The 27,645-nt window shown below is 45.2% G+C and overlaps 1 protein-coding gene across 1 annotated transcript; it reads right to left on the bottom strand.

The window, feature by feature from the left end:
• Positions 1-11: 11 nt before the first annotated feature.
• LOC122926607 (rho crystallin-like) lies at positions 12-27,645 on the bottom strand. The gene is made up of 10 exons (XM_044278032.1): positions 27,542-27,645; positions 21,795-21,911; positions 21,200-21,367; positions 19,635-19,751; positions 19,268-19,342; positions 17,695-17,817; positions 16,350-16,459; positions 16,110-16,275; positions 347-429; positions 12-235 (listed from the first exon to the last, which is right to left on the bottom strand). Exons 2-10 carry the CDS (start codon positions 21,879-21,881, stop codon positions 193-195), a joined length of 972 nt encoding a protein of 323 aa, XP_044133967.1. The 5' UTR covers positions 21,882-21,911; positions 27,542-27,645; the 3' UTR covers positions 12-192.

The raw sequence follows: 27,645 nt of genomic DNA, 5'->3' as shown, positions 1-27,645 counted from the left end.
AAATTACTATATTTACTTTATAACTTTTATTTTTAAACAGAAGTATTTTTGAACAGATAATATGTCCTCACAATTGCTGCTCTTGAGAAATATTTGGTCAATAATACTAAATGTGCATATTTTCATGTTGGTCCATCACATAAAGTTCAGAAATGATATTTAAGACAGCCGGTATGAGCAGATACTTGCTCCTCAGTACTCATCATGGAACGGATATTCTGGGTGTTCCTTCATTCTGGAAAGATAAAAAGCCACACAAAATCAATAGAAGCAACGCAATTATTTTCTGCTGCCATATATTTCGAATATTTGTAGAACTGTTCCCCCACTCTCAGAGCCAACTTACTGCTTAAAAGGCCCATAGTGCAAGTTTTTGTCCAGTGCCTCTAGAGTTTTCATGTCTTCAGGATTCAGCTCAAAATCAAACACCTGAAAAATAAAAGATGTCTGGTCTGGTTATAAAAACAAAACATACCTACCAACATTTAAAAGGGAAAAATCTGAACATTTAAGGAATGCCTCCAAAATGTGCAGAACTCCCCCATAGGCAGGGGTGTATCTATCACAAGGCAAACAAGGCATTTGCCTAGGGCGGCACTTGCCAATGGGGCGGCAAAATGCCTTGTTTGCTTAGTGATAGTTTCACAATATGCTAAATATTTTTTTTGCCCCTTGTCCGATCCGATCCTTCACAATGCGAGCGGCATCGCCGGCGCCACATAGTGAAGGAGTTGAAAGACTTACTTCCTCCTCCTCCTGACTTCCTCCCGACCTCCCCTGCCTTTTGCGTCCGCGCGTTAGGGGGGTGCCCGAGTTTAGTCTCGCCTAGGGCAGCACAAAACCAAGATACACCACTGCCCATAGGCCACTGTCCAGAACAGTGACCTCCACAGCCCCCCACCCCTTAACACTGACCCCCCCCCACAGTGCCCCATCCCTTAAAATTCGACCTCCACAGTAGCCCACCCCCTTATCTTTGACCTTTACAGCAGCCTTCCCCTTTAACCATGACTTTCACAGCATACCACCCCCTTGACAGCAACCTCCACAGGGGCCCGCCCCCTTAACAGCAGCCTTTACTGGATCGGGGGCGTGTCCTTTTGAACAGCTCTCTCTAAGACAGCATCACTGTACTGTCTGAATGTGAGCTGCAGGGAGAAAGTCACCCTCCCTCCCACCTATGCAGCTGACAGTAGTTGATTTTTACCTTCATTTTTTTCAATCCCCATTGGCTGAGGAGTGGAGAGGGCGTGGCCTAACCAGATCAGGGCGTAGCTTAGCGGGACCTTGAAGTTGATTTTTACCTACATTTTTTCAATCTCAGTAGGCTAAGGGGTGGGAGGGGGCGTGGCCTAACCAGATCAGGGGTGTGTCCTTTTGAACAGCTCACTTATGACAGCAGGACTGTTCTGTCTGAGTGTGAGCTGCAGGGAACAAGTCACCCTCCCTCCCACCCGTGCAGCTGACAGAAGTTGATTTTTACCTTCATTTTTTTAAATCCCTATTCGCTCAGGAGTGGGAGGAGGCGTGGCCTAACCACATAAGGGGAGTGGCTTAGTGGGGCCTGGGGGAGGGGTTTTAACCCCTTAAGGACCAGGCTCATTTTCACCTTAAGGACCAGGCCATTTTTTGCAAATCTGACCAGTGTCACTTTAAGTGCTGATAACTTTAAAACGCTTTTACTTATACAGGCCATTCTGAGATTGTTTTTTCGTCACATATTGTACTTCATGACACTGGTAAAATAAAGTCAAAAAAATTAATTTTTTTGCATAATAAAATACCTAATTTACCAAAAATTTGGAAAAATTTGCAAATTTCAAAGTTTCAGTTTCTCTACATAGTAATACCCCCAAAAATTGTGATGACTTAACATTCCCCATATGTCTACTTCATGTTTGAATTATTTTGGGAATGATATTTTATTTTTTGGGGATGTTACAAGGCTTAGAAGTTTAGAAGCAAATCTTGACATTTTTCAGAAATTTACAAAAACCCAATTTTTAGGGACCACTACAGCTCTGAAGTCACTTTGCGAGGCTTACATAATAGAAACCGCCCAAAAATGACCCCATTCTATAAACTACACCCCTCAAGGTATTCAAAACTGATTTTACAAACTCAGTTAACCCTTTAGGTGTTGCACAAGAGTTATTGGCAAATGGGGATGAAATTTGAGAATTTCATTTTTTTGCCTAATTTTCCATTTTAACCCATTTTTTCCACTAACAAAGCAAGGGTTAACAGCCAAACAAGACTGTATCTTTATTGCCCTGACTCTGCCGTTTACAGAAACACCCAATATGTGGCCGTAAACTACTGTACGGCCACACAGCGGGGCGTAGAGTGAAAGGTGCGCCGTATGGTTTTTGGAAGCCAGATTTTGCTGGACAGTTTTTTTGACACCATGTCCCATTTGAAGCCCCCTGATGCACCCCTAGAGTAGAAACTCCATAAAAGTGACCCCATCTAAGAAACTACACCCCTCAAGGTATTCAAAACTGATTTTACAAACTTCGTTAACCCTTTAGGTGTTGCACAAGAGTTATTGGCAAATGGGGATGAAATTTGAGAATTTCATTTTTTTGCCTAATTTTCCATTTTAACCCATTTTTTCCACTAACAAAGCAAGGGTTAACAGCCAAACAAGACTGTATCTTTATTGCCCTGACTCTGCCGTTTACAGAAACACCCAATATGTGGCCGTAAACTACTGTACGGCCACACAGCGGGCGTAGAGTGAAAGGTGCGCCGTATGGTTTTTGGAAGCCAGATTTTGCTGGACAGTTTTTTTGACACCATGTCCCATTTGAAGCCCCCTGATGCACCCCTAGAGTAGAAACTCCATAAAAGTGACCCCATCTAAGAAACTACACCCCTCAAGGTATTCAAAACTGATTTTACAAACTTTGTTAACCCTTTAGGTGTTGCACAAGATTTAATGGAAAATAGAGATACAATTTCAAAATTTCACTTTTTTGGCAGATTTTCCATTTTAATATTTTTTTCCAGTTACAAAGCAAGGGTTAACAGCCAAACAAAACTCATTATTTATGGCCCTGATTCTGTAGTTTACAGAAACACCCCATATGTGGTCGTAAACCACTGTACGGGCACACGGCAGGGCGCAGAAGGAAAGGAATGCCATACGGTTTTTGGAAGGCAGATTTTGCTGGACTGGTTTTTTGACACCATGTCCCATTTGAAGCCCCCCTGATGCACCCCTAGAGTAGAAACTCCAAAAAAGTGACCCCATTTTAGAAAGTACGGAATAGGGTGGCAGTATTGTTGGTACTAGTTCAGGGTAGATATGATTTTTGGTTGCTCTATATTACACTTTTTGTGCGGCAAGGTAACAAGAAATAGCTTTTTTGGCACGTTTTTTTTTTGTTATTTACAACATTCATCTGACAGGTTAGATCATGTGGTAATTTTATAGAGCAGGTTGTCACGGATGCAGCGATACCTAATATGTATACAATTTTTTTTTATTTATGTAAGTTTTATACAATAACCAAAAAATTGTTTAGTGTCTCTATAGTCTGAGAGCCATAGTTTTTTCAGTTTTTGGGCGATTATCTTGAGTAGGGTCTAATTTTTTGCGGGATGAGATGACAGTTTGATTGGCACTATTTTGGGGTGCATATGACTTTTTGATCGCTTGCTATTACACTTTTTGTGACGTAAGATGGCAAAAAATAGCTTTTTTTACACCGTTTTTTTTTTTTTTTTTTTTTACGGTGGTCACCTGAGGGGTTAGGTCATGTGATATTTATATAGAGCCGGTCGATACGGACGCGGCAATACCTAATATGTATACTTTATTTTTATTTATGTAGGTTTTACACAATGATTTTATTTTTGAAACAAAAAAAATGATGTTTTAGTGTTTCCATAGTCTAAGAGCCATAGTTTTTTCAGTTTTTGGGCGATTATCTTGAGTAGGGTCTCATTTTTTGCGGGATGAGATGACGGTTTGATTGGTACTATTTTGGCATACATGCGACTTTTTTGATCACTTTTATTACCTTTTTTGGGAAGTAAGGTGGGCAAAATTTCAATTTTCTCATAGTTTTTATTTTTTTATTTTTATGGCGTTCACCGTGCGGGGAAAGTAACATGGCCGTTTTATAGATCAGGTCGTTACGGACGCGGCGATACCTAATATGTGTAGTTTATTTTATTTTTTTAATTTTTATTCAGTGATAAATGTTTTTTTTTTTTATCTTAACTTTTTTCACTTATTCTTTTTATTTTTTGACCCAGACCCACTTGGTTCTTGAAGATCCAGTGGGTCTGATGTCTGTAAAATACAGTACAGAACCCCTATAGGTTTCTGTACTGTATTTTACTTACACTGAACAGATCTATGCTTTCAGCACAGATCTGTTCAGCACCATGGACAGCAGGACGCCTGAGCAGGCATCCTGTTGCCATGGGAACCTTCCCCGTCTGCTCAGTTATGGTCAGAACTTCGCAGACGGGGAAGGGTGAGGACGGGGCTTCGGGGGGCTCTCTGGGGGCTCTCTCCCTCTCCATCGGGGGGCTGCAAAGGCACAGCAGCCCCCCGATCGGAGAGGGAGGGAGCTCCCTCTTACTGTTAACCTTTTTCCATACAGCGGTCCGTACGGACCGCTGTATGGAAAGGGTTAAACGGCTGACATCGCATCAACGATGTCAGCCGTTTATACCAGGGTGCCAGCAATGTGCTGGCACCCTGGTATACCCACTGTACACCAACGATTACGCAATAGGAGGCGGGCGGGGGATAGCAATCCCGCCTGCCGCACCGCCCGCCTCCCGCAACGCCCCCACCGCCTGCGACACCCCCCCTGCACCACCCGCCGCCATCAAATCATGCAGGGGTGCAGGGGGGGTGTACTATATTGATTTTAGGCACTCTAAAGTTTCTGATCCCCGCGGTCAGGGACCGCGGGGATCAGAAACTGCAAAAAGCGCAGCAAACCGCAGGTCTGAATTGACCTGCGGTTTTCTGCGATCGTCGATGCGGGGGGGTCAAATGACCCCCCCCTGCATTGTTACAGGATGCCGGCTGAATGATTTCAGCCGGCATCCCGTTCCGATTAACCCCCGCGGCGCCGGCATCGCTATTTAAAGCCATGACGTACCGGTACGTCATGTGTCCTTAAGGACTCGGGAAACATGCCGTACCGGTACATCATGTGTCCTTAAGGGGTTAAGTCTTTTGAGGGTGGACACATTGTGGCAGGGGGCGTGTCTGGGCTCCTTCCTGCAAGAGTGACGCCCGCCTGGGTACCTTACTGGCTCATTTGCATACCAGGGGAATACAAGAAAATGGCTTTGGCAGATCTGGAAAATCTGTGCCAAGAACGGGGCATTGAAGTCGGTTGCAAGACGAAGACCGACCTGATAAAAGACTTGTTCCGATGGGATAACCAACAACTGCGGCTGTTGGATGTGTCTACTACGGGAGACACCGGCCCATCTGACTCAAGTCCTGAGGAACCGGAGACTGAGAATCCTGACTACTCGGAGGGGGAACATCCTGCGGGCCCTGTTGGCCCCCCAGCGCAGTATTTCAGTACGGATCCTAATTTTTCTTTAAGTACTCGCCCGGAAGCGGCCAGTACCGGACTATCTATTTGTACGGACCCTATGATGCAGCAGGCCCTCCAAAAACGAATGGTCACTGACCCGGTAAAGTACCTGCAGTACATGGCGGAGCGCGAAGAACGCCGAGCTGAGAGGGAGGCCGCTGCTGCAGAAAGCCAACATCGGCATGAACTGAGCATGGCCAGAATACACCAACCCAGCCGAAGCTCATCACCCAACTTTCCTGCAGAAGGAGCAGCATCACACGTGAGTGCAAAATTTAAATTTTCTCCCATTGAAAAGGACACTGACATAGACTTGTTTTTGCGATCCTTTGAGAAAGCCTGCCGTCAGTATCGTCTGCCCCAAGAGCAGTGGGCCAGACACCTGACCCCCCTGTTGCGCTACAAAGCGCTGAACGCGTTTGCGGAGTTATCCATGGAGCAGGATGAAGATTATTCCGCCATAAAAGACGCTATCATTGCTAAATACCAGCTGACCCCTGAAGTCTATCGGAAAAGGTTTAGGTCCTTACAAAAGGATTGTACGGACTCTTATCCGGATGTGGTCAGCAGCTTACGCACTACATTCCGCCAGTGGACTTTAGGCCTAACAAAAGGGTCTTATGACATCCTAGAAGACTTGATGGTGCTAGACCAGCTTCTTTGTATTTGCCCTGCGGATGTGAGACAATTCGTGCTAGAACGGAAGCCTGCGTCAGCAACCGCTGCTGCAGACTTAGCTGAGACTTTTGTCACAACCCGAGTGCCCGATCTGCGTAAATCTGCACCATCTCACTGGAGAGGAGGTCTGCCCAATGTCAGGGCAGACCCCCCTGCCTCTGTGGGCCGTCCACCACAGAGACCACCAAGTGCAGCTACTGCTTCCAGACCTGGGGCACCTAATGGAATCACCTGTCACTACTGCCGCAAGCCTGGACATATGAAATTCAACTGTCCTGAGCGGAGACAGCCACGGCCAGCATCTGAACCACCTGTACCTCGCCCACGACAGACACAGCCAGCCAGCGCATCCCAGCGTGAACCATCATCTTCAATTGTTTTGTTCGCCGGTGGGGAGGAGATTCACCCCATCACCAGCAATCACCAGCTTGTTACAGTGAATGACCAGCTAGTCACCGGTTTCCGGGACACAGGAGCCGATGTCACCCTGGTGCGTCCGCACCTTGTGCCCACAAAGGACATCATCCCAGACAAGTATCTCACCCTCACTGGGGTGGGGGGCACTCTTTCTCACATTCCCCAAGCCCGGGTTTCCATCGACTGGGGGGTGGGTGTTCAAGAAAAGGTAGTTGGTATCCTAGACCAGCTACCAGTTCCTGTTTTGTTGGGGTCCGATCTAGGCAAGCTGGTATCCTATTATGAACCCGCCACGAACCCCTCGGGATCCCAGGAAGGGGGTCCGCCCTCTGCCCCCACCCAGGTGCTTGGCACCCGGGGGCAAAAGTCTGGGGGAGGGGGGTTGAATGTATCCAATATTAATGTTGATGATATGCATGACGTACCTGCTAATGTGATTTCTACATGTGATATTGAAAATGCTAATCTGCCTTGCTCCGAAGTCATACCTGTCCTAGCTGTGACTCGGAGTCGGGCCACCCAAAACTTGAACTCAGAACAGGGGGAAGAGGCTCCGGTCTCCTCCCACTCCTCTGACCCCAGGGAGGGTGACTGTCAGCCACAGGCCACGTACGCCACGGGCCAGCTGGCTGAAACGGATCAGGCGGCCTTCGAGCACGCACTTCAAACCGATCCTAGCCTCGAGGGTCTCAGAAGACAGGCTGCTGAGCCCCTCGCGGATGGGGCCGGGTTCAAAGTGTACTGGGAAGGTGGGAAGGCGAAATGACCGTGAGTACCAAGTCGCTTGTGGTACCTAGTGCCTTCCGGGGGCATGTGCTGAAATCCGCACATGACATCCCCTTGGCAGGGCACCTAGGAATTCGCAGGACACTTGACCGTATTCAGGGGCATTTCTACTGGCCTAGAATGAGGATAGATGTCATCAATTATTGTCGCTCCTGTACGGTTTGTCAGAAGGTTAAACGAGCTGGGAATCCGCGCAAGGCTCCCCTGTGTCCACTGCCACTCATAAGTGAGCCATTTCACAGAGTGGCAGTCGACATAATTGGACCTCTGCCCATTCCCAGCCGCAGCGGCAAAAGGTACATCTTGACGCTGGTGGATTACGCAACTCGCTACCCAGATGCGGTCGCCCTCTCCTCCCTGAGGGCAGACAAGGTAGCAGACGCGCTAATTTCCATATTTTCCCGTGTAGGGTTCCCTGCGGAGATGCTCACAGATCAGGGACCCCAGTTTATGTCTGAACTGATGGACACCCTGGCGGCAAAGATCCAGATGACGCACCTCGTCTCCAGTCCATACCACCCGCAAACCAACGGCCTCTGCGAGCGCTTTAACGCGTCATTAAAGCAGATGCTGGCCACATTCGTTGAGTCGCAGGGTGGGGACTGGGAACGGTACCTGCCTCATCTGCTGTTTGCCTACAGGGAAGTACCGCAAGAGTCCACCGGGTTCTCCCCGTTTGAACTCCTGTATGGCAGGAACGTCCGAGGGCCACTACAGCTGATGCGAGAGATGTGGGAAGGCAAAGGCGATCCCACGGATGTCTCTGTAGTGGATTACGTCCTGAAGTTCAGAGACAAAATGGAGTCACTCTCTGCCATGGTAACGGAGAATCTGGCCCAGGCCCAGGCCAAACAGAAACTATGGTACGACCACACCGTAGGAGACCGGGCATTTGAAACTGGAGACAAGGTCTATGCCCTTCTTCCCATACGGCACAATAAGTTACAGGCGGCATGGGAGGGGCCATACACCATAGAGAAGCGTTTAAACCCCCTGACATACTTGGTGAACATGGGGGGTAGAAAACAGAAGGCCTTTCACATTAACATGCTGAAGGCTCACCACGATAGAACCCAGTATGTACTCCCAGTGTGCAGCCGGTTAGAACAGGGCGAGACAGACCCTCTGGTAGATCTGCTGGCTGACACCCGGGAGACGCACAGGGACATAAATGTCAACCCGCAGCTCTCCCCGTCCCAGAGGGAGCAGTTACAGGAGGTGTTAGGTCGGTACCACCGGACCTTCTCAGGTATCCCGGGACGGACCAATCTGGTCGCTCACCGGTTAGATACCGGAGCACATCCCCCCCATCAAGCAATCCGCCTATCGCGTCTCTCCGGAGGTGCAGGCGGACATGCAGCGTGAGGTGGGGGAAATGCTAGAACTGGGGGTCGTTCAGCGGTCCTGTAGTTTATGGGCGGCACCCGTCGTCTTGGTACCCAAGAAAGACAAGACGATGCGGTTCTGCGTGGACTACCGGAAGTTGAACGCTGTAACCACTACGGACGCCTACCCCATGCCTCGCATCAATGAGATGCTAGATAAGCTGGCGGCTGCCAGCTATCTATCAATCATGGATCTGAGCCGGGGGTACTGGCAGATCCCTCTTGCCCCGGACGCACGGCAGAAGTTGGCCTTTATCACTCCCTTCGGGCTCTTCGAATTTACGACGATGCCCTTTGGAATGAAAAATGCGCCTGCCACGTTCCAGCGGGCTATGAACGACCTGCTGGAGGAAATGCAACCGTTCGCTGCAGCATATTTGGACGATATTGCGGTGTTTAGCCCCACCTGGGAAGAACACCTCAAACATCTGTCCCAGGTACTGCAACGGCTGGCTGCAGCCAATTTGACAGTTAAGCCAAGTAAGTGTCGGAACGGCATGACTGAAGTCCAGTATTTAGGGCACCGAGTGGGAGGGAACACCTTGAAACCGGACACGGGAAAGGTTGACGCCATCTTAGCGTGGCCTCGGCCTATCACCAAGCGACAGGTTCAGGCATTCCTGGGGACTACTATAGGAAGTTTGTACCGGCCTATAGTGCCATCGCAAAGCCCCTGACGGATGCCACTGGTAAGAAGCACCCGAAAGTGGTTACGTGGACCCCTGAGTGTGAGAACGCTTTCCGGGCCTTGAAGCAGGCGTTAGCTAGCGCCCCTGTGCTTCAAGCCCCAGATTTCAGCCGTCGGTTCATAGTGCAAACCGACGCATCAGATTATGGTCTCGGCGCTGTCTTAAGCCAGGTGGATGGAAAAGGGGACGAGCATCCTCTTCTGTAACTGAGCCGGAAACTTCTTCCCCGAGAAGTCTCCTACTCAACTACAGAAAAGGAGTGTCTGGCGATTGTGTGGGCCCTGCAGAAGCTTCAATCCTATCTGTACGGCCGCTCCTTCACAATCATTACGGACCATAATCCTCTCAGTTGGCTGAACCATACTGCTCCTACGTTGGAGCTTGTCGCTGCAGCAGTACGATTTTACCATCCAGCACAGGGCAGGCAGCAGACATCAAAATGCGGATGGCTTATCCCGGTGCAACGGCGATCCAGACCGATCAGCGCAGGTTAGCGGCGACGCCACCCGTCTTGCGGACGGATGTCTAGCCACAGACGCGGGGGGAGGTGTCACGGATGATCCGCGAGAATATTGAACTGTCCTCCCAATATTATCAATATTACTCTGCCTTATTGATCAGTAGGTCTATTACACAGTAATTATTTCCCTAGGCCCCAGAGCCTACAATTTGATTATTCAGAGCGTCTCCTTCTGTCCTTCTGTTGTACCCAGAGAACAACATAGTCCTTTTGTTCAAGTCAGTCAATAGATGCCTAGCAGATAACGCAATTACAGCTGGCTTCCTCAGGTTGACAAAAGAACTTCCCTTTCTGAAGAGATATCACAGCTAGGTGTGAAGACTGCACCTGGGGGGAGCCGATTGGTGTCGCTGCCATAAGGGTCTGTAAGATAACTTGCTGCAGACAGGCCGGCACCAAGGTTTCCCAGACTGCAACATGAATCTGAGATATGATTTTTACCTTTTTAAGAGAGACCATGCATCTTACGGACGTAAAAATTACATCATCGTGTCACTCAGAATTCACTGGACGTTTACATAGGACAAACATAACTCTAAGATGTACCCAGGTAAAGTTATGGTGTTACCCCATCATAGAACCAGTTATAATAGTAATATTTGGTATCCCTGAACTCCATATTTTGTGGGGAATGTGAATATGTGCTTGTTACTTGTGTACAGCGGAGACATCCCACGATATGGCACATGCTATATTTCAGAACTGACATTCACCTCAGGAATACAGCCTGCCCAGCAGGCGGACTCTCAATTCCCCGCCTTGATTCTAGGACCCTTTATAACAAAGACCTAGAATCTGCTAAAGGAGTTCTCCACTTTTAACAACACCTAAAGAGGGCCTCAGCCAGAGAACCTGTGGGCTGTAGGCATATTACACTGGACAAAGGCTTCTTGGACTTTACCCCTGCAACGGACTATTTCACCAACAGACATCTTTTCTGCGGAAACTAAGTATTTTCTTTCTTTTCTCCCTTTTGTTTATTGGACTATACTTTCCTTGATTATTGTGTTAATAATTACTGTGCATCGTGATAATTTGTATTGTATATAGATATATAATAAATGACCTCCAAGTCATTTCTCTAGCCATATGCCTGTTTTCAAACACTGCAAAAACTTACCCTAGCCTCTCCGAAGAGAAAGCTACTCGGTTGTGTTATCTAGATAGTGGGTTCCTCGCTCCCATAAATTGTGAGGTGGTGGCAGTTAAACTACCCTGTGTGTAGTTCCGGTCGCAGTTCGTCGCACGCTTACTTGCGGTCAATCGGAGGTCCACTCCCTGCGCTTTCAGCCTATCGACTGTACGGACTCAAGTTAGACTGTCGGTGTGCTGAAAGTGGCTGGGAGGCCTGTTTGCGGATTGACCACTAGGGGCGCGGTGACGGTTTCGTGACGTATTGTGGCCGCGGCGGTCGCAGTTCGTCACAGAAACCACCCAAAAATGACCCCATTCTATAAACTACACCCCTCAAGGTATTCAAAACTGATTTTACAAACGTTGTTAACCCTTTAGGTGTTGCACAAGAGTTATTGGCAAATGGGGATGAAATTTGAGAATTTCATTTTTTTGCCTAATTTTCCATTTTAACCCATTTTTTCCACTAACAAAGCAAGGGTTAACAGCCAAACAAGACTGTATCTTTATTGCCCTGACTCTGCTGTTTACAGAAACACCCCATATGTGGCCGTAAACTATTGTACGGCCACACAGCGGGGCGTAGAGTGAAAGGTGCGCCGTTTGGTTTTTGGAAGCCAGATTTTGCTGGACTGGTTTTTTTACACCATGTCCCATTTGAAGCCTCCTGATGCACCCCTAGAGTAGAAACTCCATAAAAGTGACTCCATCTAAGAAACTACACCCCTCAGGGTATTCAAAACTGATTTTACAAACTTTGTTAACCCTTTAGGTGTTGCACAAGATTTAATGGAAAATAGAGATACAATTTCAAAATTTCACTTTTTTGGAAGATTTTCCATTTTAATATTTTTTTTCCAGTAACAAAGCAAGGGTTAACAGCCAAACAAAACTCAATATTTATGGCTCTGATTCTGTAGTTTACAGAAACACCCCATATGTGGTTGTAAACTGCTGTACGGGCACACGGCAGGGCGCAGAAGGAAAGGAATGCCATACGGTTTTTGGAAGGCAGATTTTGTTGGACTGGTTTTTTTGACACCATGTCCCATTTGAAGCCCCCCTGATGCACCCCTAGAGTAGAAACTCCAAAAAAGTGACCCCATTTTAAAAACTACGGGATAAGGTGGCAGTTTTGTTGGTACTAGTTTAGGGTAGATATGATTTTTGGTTGCTCTATATTACACTTTTTGTGCGGCAAGGTAACAAGAAATAGCTTTTTTGGCACCGTTTTTTGTTGTTGTTGTTATTTAAAACATTCATCTGAAAGGTTTTTTATTTATGTAAGTTTTACACAATGATTTCATTTTTAAAACAAAAAAAGTTTTAGTGTCTCCATAATCTAAGAGCCATAGTTTTTTCAGTTTTTTGGCGATTATCTTATGTAGGGTCTCATTTTTTGCAGGATGAGATGGCTGTTTTATTGGCACTATTTTGGGGTGCATATGACTTTTTGATCGCTTGCTATTGCACTTTTTGTGACGTAAGATGACAAAAAATTGCTTTTTTTAAACTGTTTTTATTTTTATTTTTTTACGGTGGTCACCTGAGGGGTTAACTCATGTGATATTTTCATAGAGCCGGTCGATACGGACGCGGCAATACCTAATATGTATACTTTTTTTTATTTATGTAAGTTTTACACAATGATTTCATTATTGAAACAAAAAAAAATCATGTTTTAGTGTTTCCATAGTCTAAGAGCCATAGTTTTTTCAGTTTTTGGGCGATTATCTTGGGTAGGGTCTCATTTTTTGCGGGATGAGATGATGGTTTGATTGGAACTATTTTGGCGTACATGCGACTTTTTTGATCACTTTTATTACCTTTTTTGGGAAGTAAGGTGGGCAAAATTTCAATTTTCTCATAGTTTTTATTTTTTTATTTTTATGGCGTTCACCGTGCATGGAAAGTAACATGACCGCTTTATAGATCAGGTCGTTACGGACGCGGCGATACCAAACATGTGTAGGGAATTTTATTTTTTTCATTTTTAATTAGTGATAAATGTGTTTTTTGATTTTCACTTTTTTTTCACTTTTTCTTACTTTTTTTTTTACCCAGACCCACTTGGTTCTTGAAGATCCAGTGGGTCTGGTGTCTGCATAATACAGTACAGAACCTATATAGGGTTCTGTACTGTATTTTACTTACACTGAACAGATCTATGCTTTTAGCATAGATCTGTTCAGCACCATGGACAGCAGGACGCCTGAGCAGGCGTCCTGTTGCCATGGGAACCTTCCCCGTCTGCCACAACTTCGCAGACGGGGAAGGGTAAGGACTGGGGCTTCGGGGGGCTGCCTGGGGGCTCTCTCCCTCTCCCATCGGGGGTCTGCAAAGGCACAGCAGCCCCCCGATGGGAGAGGGAGGGAGCCGCATCTTACTGTTAACTCTTTCCATACAGCGGTCCGTATGGAAAGGGTATGGAAAGGGTTAAACGGCTGACATCCATTCACAGATGTCAGCCGTTTATACCAGGGTGCCAGCAATGTGCTGGCACCCTGGTATACCCACTAGAAGCCAACGATTATTAGGCGGGAGGCGGGCGGGGGATCGCGATCCCGCCTGCCGCACCGCCCGCCTCCCGCACCGCCCGCCTCCCGCACCGCCCACACCGCCCGCAACACCCCCCCTGCACCCCCCACCATCCTAAAATCATGCAGGGGTGCAGGGGGGGTGATACCTATATATTTAAGCCACACTAACGTTTCTGATCGCCGCGGTCAGGGACCGCGGCGATCAGAAATAGCAGAAATCGCAACAAACCGCAGGTCTGAATTGACCTGCGGTTTGCTGCGATCGCCGATACGGGGAAGGGGGGGGGGTCACATGACCCCCCCCAGGCGTTGTGACAGGATGCCGGCTGAATGATTTCAGCCGGCATCCTGTGCGGATTAACCCCTGGGGCGCCACAATCTCAATTTAAACTCATGACGTACCGGTACGTCATTGGTCCTTAAGGACTCGGGATCCATGCCGTACCGGTACGTCATGGGTCCCTAAGGGGTTAAAGCTCTCCTACAGCAGTGAAGATAAATGGCTGGGTTGTTATGGAAACCTGGAGTAAAACTGTATGTGGAGGCTGGAGAACCTGTGAGGTGTAGTATGGAGCAGAGCTAACTGGAGAATATTTCTGCCCTGTGAAAAAAAAAAAAGCAGCAAAAAGACAGCCCCTGAGTTACAGGATCCCACAAAACGTACAGTGGCCACGTAAGGCTACTTTCACACTCGCGTTTTGTGCGGATCTGTCATGGATGGATCTGTTCAGATAATACAACCATCTGCATCCATTCAGAATGGATCCATTTGTAATATCTTTAACATAGCCAAGACGGATCTGTGAAAGTCAATGGAGGACGGATCCGTTTTCTATTGTGCCAGATTGTGTCAGTGAAAATGGATCCGTCCCCATTGACTTACATTGTGTGCCAGGACGGATCCGTTTGGCTCAGTTTCATCAGACGGACACCAAAAAGCTGCAAGCAGCGTTTTGGTGTCCGTCTCCAAAGCAGAATGGAGACTAAACTGATGCATTCTGAGCGGATCCTTTTCCATTCAGAATGCATTAGAATGCAAACTGATCCGTTTTGGACCGCTTGTGAGAGCCCTGAACAGATCTCACAAACGGAAAGCCAAAACACGAGCGTGAAAGTAGACTAAGGGAAAGTGCAGAACATTTGTCGGAGAAGGTAACACATGTACAGGTTACAGACTTCTCTGCATGTTGGTGGGAGAAATACGCTTTAGGTTTGCCATCATACTAACAGAACAGATCTGTTGAGAGACTGTACCCCACTGATGATATTACGGAGATACAAATAGAGTGAGTGAGAGAAACTAAAGTTGCGCTCCTTGGTTGTGCAGATTATAAGAAAGAGACTTTGAAGGAACTTTCACTGTACCTCCTACTTCTCATACACAGACTTAGAAAACTGTATACACCAACTGTAAAGACTATGCTTAATGTATACAGTGCTTGTGTGAACCATCTATTGAACTGGCACCGGGTAAGCTAGAGGCATTGAAATCCTGGTCATAGCTTAGAATGTTGACCCAAAACATAGTCATGGGAAAAGGAAGTGATACAGGTGAAATTGTGCCAACTACTTGGTTGTTTCTTTGGGATTTTCAGCATTGAGACTTTACATATAGTAACATTCTCGTGATACATTTCATATACTGTATTGTCTTCTGACAGTATAAGACCTGTTTCACATCAGTGTTAGGCCGAATGCACACGGCCGTTTTTTACGGCTGTGAGCGGTGGATTCCTGCTGAGAGCTGGAGCGCACGGCGTCATTGGTTGCTATGACGCCGTGCGCTTCCTGCTGCCGCCGCCGCAATACAGTAATACACTGGTATGATCTATAGTAGTGCATTACTGTAGTGCAGCGGCAGCAGGAAGCGCACAGCGTCATAGCAACCAATGACGCCGTGCGCTCCTGCTCTCAGCAGGAATCCAGCCCGTGGTTCCACGGACTGCTCACGGCTGTGAAAAACGGCCGTTTGCATTCAGCCTTAGACTTCATTCACACGTCCGCAATTTTGCGCTATGTGCTGCCCGGATCCAGAACTGCGGATCCGCACTTCCAGGTTGGCAATTCCTATTCTTGTCCACAATTGCGGACAAGATTAAGTGCCAGCAATATGCAGTCTGCAAAATGCGGAACACACATTGCCGGTGTCCGTGTTTTGCGGATCCTTAATGGAGCCTTAATGGTTCTGGCAGGGGAACAAGCTGCTAGATCCGTAACTACCATGTGCAGCTGTGCGCTGCTGAAAGTCCATCCAGCCCCATTCACTATAATGGGGACCGGTCGCAGTTCCGGTCGCAGCATGGCAATTGCCGATACACGCCTGTCAGAACCATTAACGCCAGTCCTAACAGTAAAACAAGTACAGAACAAGTTGTTGTTACCTCAAGGTTTTGCTTTAAACGAGCTGCTGTGAAACTTTTGGCCAGTACCACAATCCCCTTCTGGAAGATGAAGCGCATGGCAACCTCTGCTGGAGTTCGGTTGTACTTAGCTGCCACATTGGCCAGGATTGGATCTTCAAGCAGAACAGGAGTACTCAGGTCCACCCTTCAAAAGATATCTAAGTTAGTTTTGACACAAATGGCAAGGCACAGCGATTATCTGTGCACCATGATACCTACCAGTTCTTGTCTCTGTGTGACCCCAGCACGCTGTATGCTACCAAGATGATACCTTTAGAATTACAGTATGCCTGAAGTTTGCTTTGACTCAAGTATATATGACACTCCACCTGTCATCCAAAGGTCAATTAGTATAGGAGCTCATCATCAACTAGATAATACATATTGCATGCTGTAAAAAGTAGTTAACTGTCACGTTAAATATGTGTGAGGCTGCCGATATGGATATGGGTATGTGAAGGAACTCAGCACTGGGGATAATTGACACACAGTAGTGATCATAGGGGTCGGGAGGTTTCTAGGTTCCATTCTGTCTGGATTCAGCAACCTTCCAGCTTCTGACCTGTAAGCTTTCCGATGGATGGGTCAAATCACTAACCTCGGTGGCAATGTGTCCTCAAGCAGCACATGACCCAGCACTTATGTGACATTTGGAGGCACTTCATTGCTGCGCCCGCTGATTAGCTGCATCAGCACATGTGACCGTGTCCATCTAGACGTTTACAGACCAGGGCTTGAAAGATTGCAGAATAGAGCCAGGACTGAGCAGCGAGGAACAGGCGAGTATGATTTTTTTTCAATAGGCGCAGTCAGGGGTGCACCACCAATGAGGCCAGGTAAGGCGATCGCCTCAGGCAGCACCAGGTAGGGGCAAGAGGGGGGCAGCAGAAGGGCCATGGGCAATGAGTGCTTTCATTGTGGGAAAGAGGTTAGGTTAAGAAATTGGTGTTGGGGGGGAAGCGCTGTTTTAGTTTTTGCCTCAGGCAGCAGAAAGGCCAGGTGCACCCCTGAGCGCAGTATAACAGTCCTGTACCCCAAGTATCGATGTGGCATTGTCCTGTACCCCATGTATCAGTGTGTTATTGTTCCATACTCAGTCAGTGTATCATTTTTCTGTACAGCAAGTGTCAGTGTGGTATTGTTCTGTACCCCATTTCAGTTTCATTGTCCTGAACCACAAATGTCAAAGCATCATTGTCCGTTTCCTCAAATTTCAGTGTATTATTGCCCTGTGCCCCAGGCGTCAGTGTGGCATTGTCCTGTATCTCAGCTGTCAGTGTGTCATTATCCTGTAGCCCAAGTATCAGTGCATCATTTTACAGTACCCCAGGTTTCAATGAATTATTGTCCTGTACCCCAAGTGTCAATGAGGCATTATTCTGCACCCTGTGTATGTGTCTTGCCATTATGTACCCCAAGTTTCAATGTATTATTGTACCCCTAGTCTAAGTGTATCATTATTATATACCAGTGTTCCTTAAGTGCCACCAAGTTCTTGAAAACTAAGTGTCAGTTTTCCCTAAATCTAGGACCTTAGAACTCCATGCTCATCTCTGTGTCATACCTGGTTGCAGACGGGTTTGTATTTTAGTCCTGGTTTGCTCAAGAGACGTTCTAGTTGCCTTTTGTTAAAGTTTGAGACGCCAATGGACTTCACCAGGCCTGCATCTTTGCACTTCTCCAGAACCTATAATCAGATTAGAGTTTACAATATCTTGGTGAATGTGGACTAATAAAAGCTTCCGTTTTGCATTCCGTCATAATAAAAGTCTATGGGCAGCATAACAGATCCGTCCTGGTTTCCGTTATGCTGGACTGGACTCCTGCATAATAGAAACCAGGACGGATCCGTTATGCTGCCGATAGACTTGTATTATGAAGGATCCAAATGGAATGCCTCTTAAAGGCTTCCGTTTTGACTTCCGTCTTATGGATTCCGTTATTTTCCGTTATAACCATGCTATAACGGAAACCAAAAACTGAATCCATAACGGTCATGTGAACCCGCCCTTAGAGTGCATTGACATCACCGTTTAGCTTTTTGTTCTTCTGATCTGTCATGACAGATCCAAAATTACAGTTATTGAAGCAGGCCCAGCATGCATGGGGAACCTACACTCCCTGAAGTGTATGGTAGCCGTCATGGCACTTAACAGGTAGAATTTAGTGTTAGGAACCCGTCTAACAGAGATCGCCTTGACGTGCGGCAGACGGGCTCAAATAATTTTGTACAAAACGATTTGCCAAGCATCTCTCACTTATAGTGTAGCACTTGTAATTATTATGCAATTTTGTACTCTATATTGCAGTGAGTTGTCGCATTGCATGTTTTGTCTTTTAATGTTGTTCCCTGCCATAGCAATGTGTTCCTGCGGTTTGGGATGTGCTGACTGACCCCCTTTTTTGTCTTTCTATATCAGAAGAAGAGAAAGATAATTCTTTTTTTTTTTTTTTTTTTATGGATCCTGTTGTATAAGCTAAGGGTACTTTCACACTTGCGTTTTTCTTTTCCGGCATAGAGTTACGTCACAGGGGCTCTATACCGGAAAATAACTGATCAGTTTTATCCCCATGCATTCTGAATGGAGAGCAATCCGTTCAGTTTGCATCAGGATGTCTTCAGTTCAGTCGTTTTGACTGATCAGGCAAAAGAGAAAACCGCAGCATGCTACGGTTTTATCTCCGGCGAAAAAAAACTGAAGACTTGCCGGCATTTTTTCCCATAGGAATGTATTAGTGACAGATCCGGCATTCAGAATAACGGAATGCCGGATCCGTCCTTCCGTTCTGCGCATGTAGGACCAGTAAAAAAAAACTGATCCTGTTGCATCAGTTGTCATCCGTTTGAGCCATTTCTGTCTGAGATCAGTTTTTTTAGATGGAAACAAAAGTACTGCATGCAGGACTTTTTTCGCCCGTATAAAAAACTGATCTCAGATGGAAATAGCTCAAACAGATGACAACTGATGCAACAGGATCCGTTTTTTTTTTTTTTTTTACTGGATACTGTTTTTTGTTTCTCTCTCTCGTCTTCTGAAGGATCAGAAGTACGGAAAGCTAAATGGTGATGTGAACTCAGCCTGAAAGTGATTGAAATAAAGAAATGAATTGTCTGCAATTGCTATTCCGTGACAAACCTCCCAAGTAGCACAGAAATCCACATCATCATAGACAAAGGCTTCTGGGTTGCTGGGTTCTTCGGCTCCTCCGGGCTGAAGATAGAACATACAAATATCAACTCATTTATTTCCTTTATTTTTCTTCTAGTTAGTTCTGTTCAGCCTCTTTTTCATTTTGTACATTTTAGTGTCACTGTTATCGCTTGTGTCAATAAAAAGGATTGGACAGTAGCCAAAATCTTTCCACTTGAAGAAAATCTACATACAGTATAGAGAGGTGATGTAATAGAAATATTATTTTCCCGATCCCATTAAAGTCCATTAGAAAATACCCTTTACTTGATCCTTTCTTCCTGAGAATTCTTTATCTGCACATTTCACATACCTTGATGGAGAAAGGCCAGTGCATTATGAACAGGTCCAGGTAATCCAGCTGAAGATCTTGCAGAGACTTTTCTAGACCCTTGCGGACAAGTTCGGGAGAAAAAAACGTACACCAAAGCTAAATGAAAAATGAATTAATATATGAATGAGGAAAGTGGATGATTCCATTTATAAATAATTGTATAAAAAAATAAACACATCAAATACATGTACTCAACTCCTAGCCATTTAACCCTTTATATGCTGCAGTCTATATAAACTGCAGTATCTACAGGGTTATGCAAGGAAGGAAAGGACTGTTACCCTCATTGGGGCCCGACAATACAACGGTGGAGTGCTAATTGTATGTATTGGCAGCCAGCATCCTACTGAAGGCCACCAAGTGTCACATCTTTGCACTCTTATTAGCTCCTGCCAGTGGCAAGGCTTAATAGGATGCCTGTCAGCGTTACACACAGGCAAGCATAATGCATTGCAATACAGAAGTTTTGCTGTTTATTTAGTGAGCAATCGAGCGACTGCACGGTGACGTCCTCTAGTGGAAGTATAAAAAAAAAGGATAAAAAGGTTAAATAAAATGTTTAAAAAATTGAAAACTTGAAAAAAAAAGAAAAAATAGCATTTTATGCAAAAAATTAAATACATATTTCTAATAAAATAAAACAAGGAAACATAATTGGTATAGTTACAACTAGTAATGAATAAAATATTTACAAATTCGCTTCGTGACAAATGACTCCATCTTGAAGTCTGTTTCTTTGTAAGTAGCAATTGCAATGACAGGGTGCGACAATTGCGCTGCTCCCAGTTCTTTGTACCCTTCAAATGCCGCATTCATAGCTGATCGCGGCATCTGACAGTAATTACACAGTGTCAAATAAAAATACATTAAATCATACTTACCTCATCCATTTGATTGCGACAAGCCGGCCACCGGCATCTTGATCGAAGATCTAGCTTGAAATCTTGCGCGGCCCGTCATCACTTCAGCCAGCATGGTGATGTCATATGTCACCACGCACAAGATTTCGTGGAAGATCTTTAATCAAGATGGCGGCAGCCAGATTGTCGTGATCAAATGGATGAGGTAAGTATGATTTTTTACAATTTTACCACCATTCAGGCAAAATCGATTTGTGAATGAAGGGTGGGCGCGCATGTAAGGCTTATCTCCCTTCACTTTGGGGGGCCATTTCTGGAGACTGAAAAAAAAAAACTTTAAATATGGGTGTAGTTTTCTGGGAGGGGTGGCCTATAACTTTCATACAGACTTATTAATACTAAGGCCAGAAAATGGCACAAATTGTGGTGCAAATCTACACCACACAGGGCAAAATCAACATAGAAAATTGACCTCGGGTACAAACTTCATGGAAGGTCTCATAGCAGATTTGCCGCAGATAAGTGTGAAATCCACAGCGTCAATTCACGCTGCGGATTCTGCTGTGGATTTTACCTTTTGAAAAGCATAGGTTAAAATCTGCAGCAAAATTTCCTGTGCAAATTCCATTGCGTACAATCTGTCACATGTGAATGTACGCTAAAACCAACCCAGTATGTGTTTACCTTTCCTGTATAGAAAATGTCTTCTCTCTTAACTGTACCATCAGAGATTTTTGCACGAATGGCATTCCCGATTTGAACTTCATTGCCGTAGATGTAAGCACAATCAATATGCCTGTAGCCAAGATCGATGGCAATTTTTGTGGCATCTTCACCAAGATTTTTTGGGACCTAAACAAAACATTTCAATGAAAAAAATAGGGGTTGATAGTTTTCGATGGATCAGGAATAGTTAAAATTATTATGTGAAGTTACAATTCCTACTCTACACTACCTTTATGTGTGTCAGTCTTCACTGTAGGTGAGGCATTATATTCATAAACCAAGTGTAGTGCAATGCACAGCATTCTACTGAAGAACAAGACTCACCCCTCTGCGGTTCAGTGTACTGAACAGTCTCACAAAAAGTGAAAGATACAAGGTTGACACAAAACATTTGCCTCATCTGTCTTACTACTTGGATGGTTTTCCTGGCATATTCCCCTACATAAAAGCGTTTGACATATCAGAAGGTCATTTTCAGTGGACTTCCCCTTCATTTTTCTTTTTCTTTCATGGTACTATCTACAATCACAAAAAAAAAATAACTATGACTTACATCAGGGGAAGCGTAGGTGCCCAAACCTATGATGGGAATGGCGTTTCCATCATTAAGGGTGATGCGGGTGTCCTTTGTTAGGGCCATGCTGTTTGGAAAAGGAAGCCGTCACCTCACCTGGATATATAGGAACGGCTGTATGTTAGTAACTGTGGGAGTGGTTTGTGTCCGACAAATTGAACCCTGTCTCAGATAACAGAGCTAAAGGGCAAAGTGACAGAAAATGAATTGACTTAAAGCAGATTCCAGATAACACAGTAAAGGTTTGCACAAAAATGAGACTTATTCAGTGACATACAGGTTTTGGGCTCATACACACGAACATGTGCTGGCTGGGTCCGTGCTGCGGACCACAAATTGCAGTCCGCAATGCATGGGCACCGACCGTGTGCCTGCCGTCTGAGGACGCAAACCCACTTGAATGGGGTCCGCAATTCTCATCCAGCAGGCCGCACCGCAAAAAAGTTGTGCATGCACTACTTTTTGGCGGTACAGAGGCCCGGACAGAAAACCCATGGAAGCACTCTGTGGTGCTTCCGTGGGCTTCCGATCCTTGCCTACATTCAACACCATATCATCCGGATTGCAGACTCATTTAAGTGAATCGGTCCGCATCCGTTATACTGTGCACACACGGCCAGTGCTGGTATATTACAGACCCATTGTTTGTGGGCTGAAATACGGGCACAGCATGAGCTCTTTGAGGGGCATAACAACAACAGAGGCACACCATACCACTCCTAGGGCCAAGCCCCAAACTGCTTCCTTTTATGATTAACATTTTGTTTATCTGCAGTCTCCACTAGGTGGAGCACTGTGACTACACGTTTATACAGCTCCATATGAGTTCAAAAGTAACTGTATACATCCAGATCTGGCCAGCTCCCTAGTTTTGGTTGTAAAAAAACGGAATTTTATTTTAAAGGAAATGTGACACCAAAATAGTTTTCTCCCAGTTAAAATCAAATAGCAATACATATCCTTTTTTCACTATTTCCTGAACATGATTATAGGACTTCCATCTTGCCTGAGCTGTTCTTAGGCTACTTTCACACTAGTGTTTCTATTTTCCTGTATTGAGATCTGTCATAGAGTCTCAATACCAGAGAAAAGCACTTCCGTTTTGTCCCCATTCATTGTCAATGGGGACAAAACGTAACTGAACAGAACGGAGTGCTCCAAAATGCATTCCGTTCTGTTTGGTTGCATTCTCATACCTGGGAGCAAATTGCAGCAAGCAACGGTTTTCTTTCCTTCATGGGATGCGAAGCAAAACGGATCTGTCATGGCCCACAATGCAAGTCAATGGGGATGGATCCATTTTCTCTGACACAATCTGACACAATAGAAAACAGATCCGTCCCCCATTGACTTTCAATGGCGTTCATGATGGATCTGTCTTGGGTATGTTAAAGATAATACAACCAAATCTGTTCATAACGGATGTAGATGGTTGTATTATTAGTAACGGAAGTGTTTTTGTTGAGCCCTGACGGATCCAGCAAAAACGCTAGTGTGAAAGTAGCCTTAACAGCATTTAGAACAGATTAAGAAAATTGCTTAACGGCAGCCCCATGGTCCACAGGCACAATGGTCAGGAGGTTACCTTATTGACTTAGCTAAGATAAGATGAGCTTTGACAATCACTTATTGTGAATGGTGGATCCTGTCTTATCTGTCATTCTAATCCTGCCTGTAATGACATCACCTATGTGTATAGATAAGCAGGTAACTGCAGTAAAGTGATCTGTACAGACCAAGAAGTGGCACCTATTATTAGGCTAAGTGGCCAGTGTGAAAACTGTAGGATTTGATGGGTTTTGTTGAACTCCTTTTCGACCGGTGCCATACATGTACAGAGCTGCGGGATGTACCTTAATCCCTAGCGTCGTTCAGGTACAGCGCGCTGGTGCAGGAGCTGTACCTGCTCAATCAGCCGCAGGGGCCTGGCAGTCTGACAGCCAAGCCACTGCTGTATTACGCTGGCATCAGTGAAAAAAATGAGCCCCTACCTAGCATAGAATTTTTGGTCACCTTGTCTCACAAAAAGTGTAATACCAAGTGATGAAAAAGTCATATGTACCCCAAGATGGTACCAATCAAACCATCATCTCATCCTGACAAAAATTAGCCCCTACCTAGAACGAACATCCCAAAAATATGCCATTAAAAATATGGCTCTCAGAAAATTGCAACACAAATACAAGATTTTATCATTTTCTTAAAATGCTTTCACAGTGTAAAACTAAACAAAATAAAAAAATAGACAAAAAAATATAAATAAAATCTGTGCTAGAACAGTCATTTTTTGTCACCTCACCTTACAAATGGTACCAATTATAATGTCACCTCATCCTGCTAAAAATAAACCCCCACATAAGACAATCACCCAAAAAAAAACAACCGATGGCACCTGTAAACCACTCTATCAAAATCTGTGACCTTCTGACTCTTGCCATGTGCCCCTACAGCAGTTTACCAACGCAAAGTGGGGTTTCCATATTCCTGCTACCCCTTGTGAAATTGGAAAATTTGGGGCTAAAGCAACATTTTATTGGAAGAAATGAAACTTTTCATTTTCACATACAAGTGTTTCTAAATTCCCTAAAATGCCTATGGGGTCAAAGTGCTCGGTATACCGCCTAAAGTGTAACTGCCATTCTATTTTTATTTGTGTAATGTATAGGGGCAGTGCCAGTGATGTTAACCATTTTTGTAATATACTTTAATTACTGAAATCATACATTTCTAATAGAAAAATAGCTCTAAAGTGGCCCATTTTGAGCCTTAGCAACGCTCCTCCGTCTTCTGTTAACATAAAAGGGGAGACTTGCTAACACTGACTGTGTTATGTAAACAGAAGACAGAGGAGTGTTGCTAAGGCTCAACATTTTTTTTGATGACTCATCCCCTTTGAAGTGTTTTTACAGTCAGATGAAACTATGTAAACATAATTATGTTATAAAACTATTTATTTACTACTAATAAAGTTTCCAGATTAGATCCCAACTTCCCTTTGTGCTGATGTAATTCTGTAACTATGACTGATGTGGCATGACACTGTATCTGCCAGTTGTGTGACTTCCTTCACTTGTAGCCCCAGCCCCTTAGACGGTGCATGCCTGTCCTTGGAAGTAAGCTGAGCACCTGCTAGTTGCAGTGCACTGTCAGCAGATGGTACACCATGCCACATCATAGAAGTCCTGCCCAGTTACGCAGGACGTGTGAGGGCTTAAAGCACGTGCTTTGTATTTTCAGGAGCGCAGGCCACAGAGTTCAGAGACACATTGATAGCAGTGCAGCACTCTGTGCACCTGCAGTGATGAAACTAAAAGGCCCATAGCTAACTTCAAAGTATGCACACATTGAGCCTAATTGCTCTGATGCTCTCCTTTGCCCTGTGCTAAATTGCACAGGGCAAAGGCATTTTTAGGAGTTCCGGTGACGTACCGGGGCTCTCCATGGGGCTGACAGGAACCCCACTGACGTCACCGGCACTGATTTGCGGGATTTATCTCTGCCCTAGCCAGTAAAACGGCTGGGGCAGAGCTAAAGCCCGCCCCTCAGAGCCGGTGATGTCACCGAACACACTGCCGGGCGGAAGTTGCCGCCCAGCAGTGTGTTATTGAAAACAAAAAAGCCCGTGCCCTGCGTGATTTAGCACAGGGCACGGGAGCGCATCGGAGCATCAGATGTTCCGATGCTAGCCCTTAGGGGGGCTGTCTGGGTGAAAAAAAGGGTATGTCTGGGTTCAGATCTGAACCCGGACAACCCCTTTAAGGCACGTTTGAAGGTGGAGAAGTTGTGAATTGACGTAATATTCCAGGGCAGAGTATTCCAGAGAGTAGGTGCAGCTCGAGAAAAGCCTTGAAGACGGGAGTGAGAGGTACGAATTATAGAAGTTATTAATCTTAGGTCACTAACAGAACGGAGAGCAGGAGTAGGCTGGTAGACGGAAATGAGAGCGGATATGTATAGAGGTGCAGCACTGTGGAGAGCTTTGTGGGTGAGGGTGAGACGTTTGAACTGTATTCTGTGGTGGATGGGCAACCAGTGAAGTGACTGGTACAGACTAGTAGCATCAGTATAGCGGGTGGATAGATGAGCCTGGCTGCAGCATTTAGGACAGACTGAAGGGGGGAGAGTTTAGTGAGAGGGAGACCGATTAGTAATGCATTGCAGTAGTCAAGACGACAATGAATCAAGGCAACAACAAGAGATTTTGCCATTTCCACTGTAAGAAAAGGGCGGATTCTGGTAATAACAAACCTCTTAACTTTTTGGATGATCAAAGAGGGACACCTAGGCTAGGGCTACATGGCAACACTGATCGCGGACAGGATCGCTTAGCGGTGATCCTATAGAAATGAATGGGATTGCCACAACAGTCGAAAGAAATCCAGGTTGCCGAATTGCCCTAGCCTTGTGGTTCATTGTGTGAAAGTTAATTTTTCCTGTATATTTATAAACTTATACAGTTTTCTTAGCACATAATAGCGCAAAAATTATCTCAGTATCCACATTTCTAACATCCAGATTGCATCAAATAATGAAATAATATACAAGATGGGGTCAAATATACAGACATTTATAAAGGCTGCTACACGAGTTTTACAAAGTTAAATTGTTTTAGCGCACACAACTTGCGCAAAACTTTAAGACTTTTTGCTTCGCACACTTCTTTCTGAAGGGGAGTGACAGGTTGGTCTGTTATGAAAAACAGGTCACCTTTAATGTACATTTACAATGCGCAACTCTGGTCAATGTCGCACAAAATGTCACAGTCAGTTGCAAAGTACGTTGGGTAACCCCCCTGGTGTATAATGACTTAAAAAGGCGAGACCACATTACACTTGGCTGAAATTAAAAAACTTTGCACCGTTTCATAAATTTTTGCTCTCCACAATAAACCAAAGGCAGCCCAAAAATTATTTTAAAAAAATACGCAATTGATAAATGCCCCCCAAGTGTTCACCTAATTGTGCCATCTAAAGTAAGTGCAGTATTGCATGTTTAGTGTGTGCTCCAGGAAAAGCTCCTGAAGTGCGAGCAAAGCGTATCCATAGGGTCCCATTAGTTGACAGAGGACAAAAGAGTGTACTTTTCTCCCGTGTTGGGCTGGTATATCAGTATACCAATAAAACAGGTATGTAATACCATAAAAAACTATGCTATTCCGTACAATAGCACAATACCTAGTAAGAAAAAATAGATACTGCATGTTATGTATCACTATTTTACAATGGGGCAATATGGCCAATGTATCCCTTTGTATGTCTTTATACAAAGATGCATCACAGGTTTCCATATACCGTATTCAGGTATATGGTGGGAGAATACCCCAGTGTATATGTCTAACAGTATATGTCTAATAAACACAAGCAAAAATATATACCGTACATCTACTTCATACTATACTCTGATGCACACATCTACACATCCACTACATAAGCATATACTACGTACATGTACACAGACGCGCACACTCTCCACATGCAGTGCATGCACACACTATCACACACCATACATACTTGCTCATACACGTCTGTACAGTGTCAGATTAGGTTGCCTAGAGCCAATCAGTAAAATGTATTTTGGGGGCCCGCCATAGGGATACATTCAAATATTTTCAGGACACATAGCAGCAGACAGCGGCAAGATGCTACAAGATGATTGATTATGGGGATCTCTGCATCGACTTTGAGAAGGCGTCTGTACCTAGAAGTTATCTCAGTCATCTGAGTTACCTGTTATGAAAAGTTTTAATTTCACCTTTCCTGTGTCCTGGGCCGAGGCCTATCCTGAGAGGAAAAGTGTAAATGTGCACAGAGAGGGAGCAGGGAGGGAGGGC

This window comes from Bufo gargarizans, chromosome 2 (assembly GCF_014858855.1).
Source record: "Bufo gargarizans isolate SCDJY-AF-19 chromosome 2, ASM1485885v1, whole genome shotgun sequence".
Lineage (NCBI taxonomy): Eukaryota > Metazoa > Chordata > Amphibia > Anura > Bufonidae > Bufo > Bufo gargarizans.
Note: the sequence above shows the minus strand (reverse complement) of the source record. Positions and strands in the feature narration are given on the sequence as shown.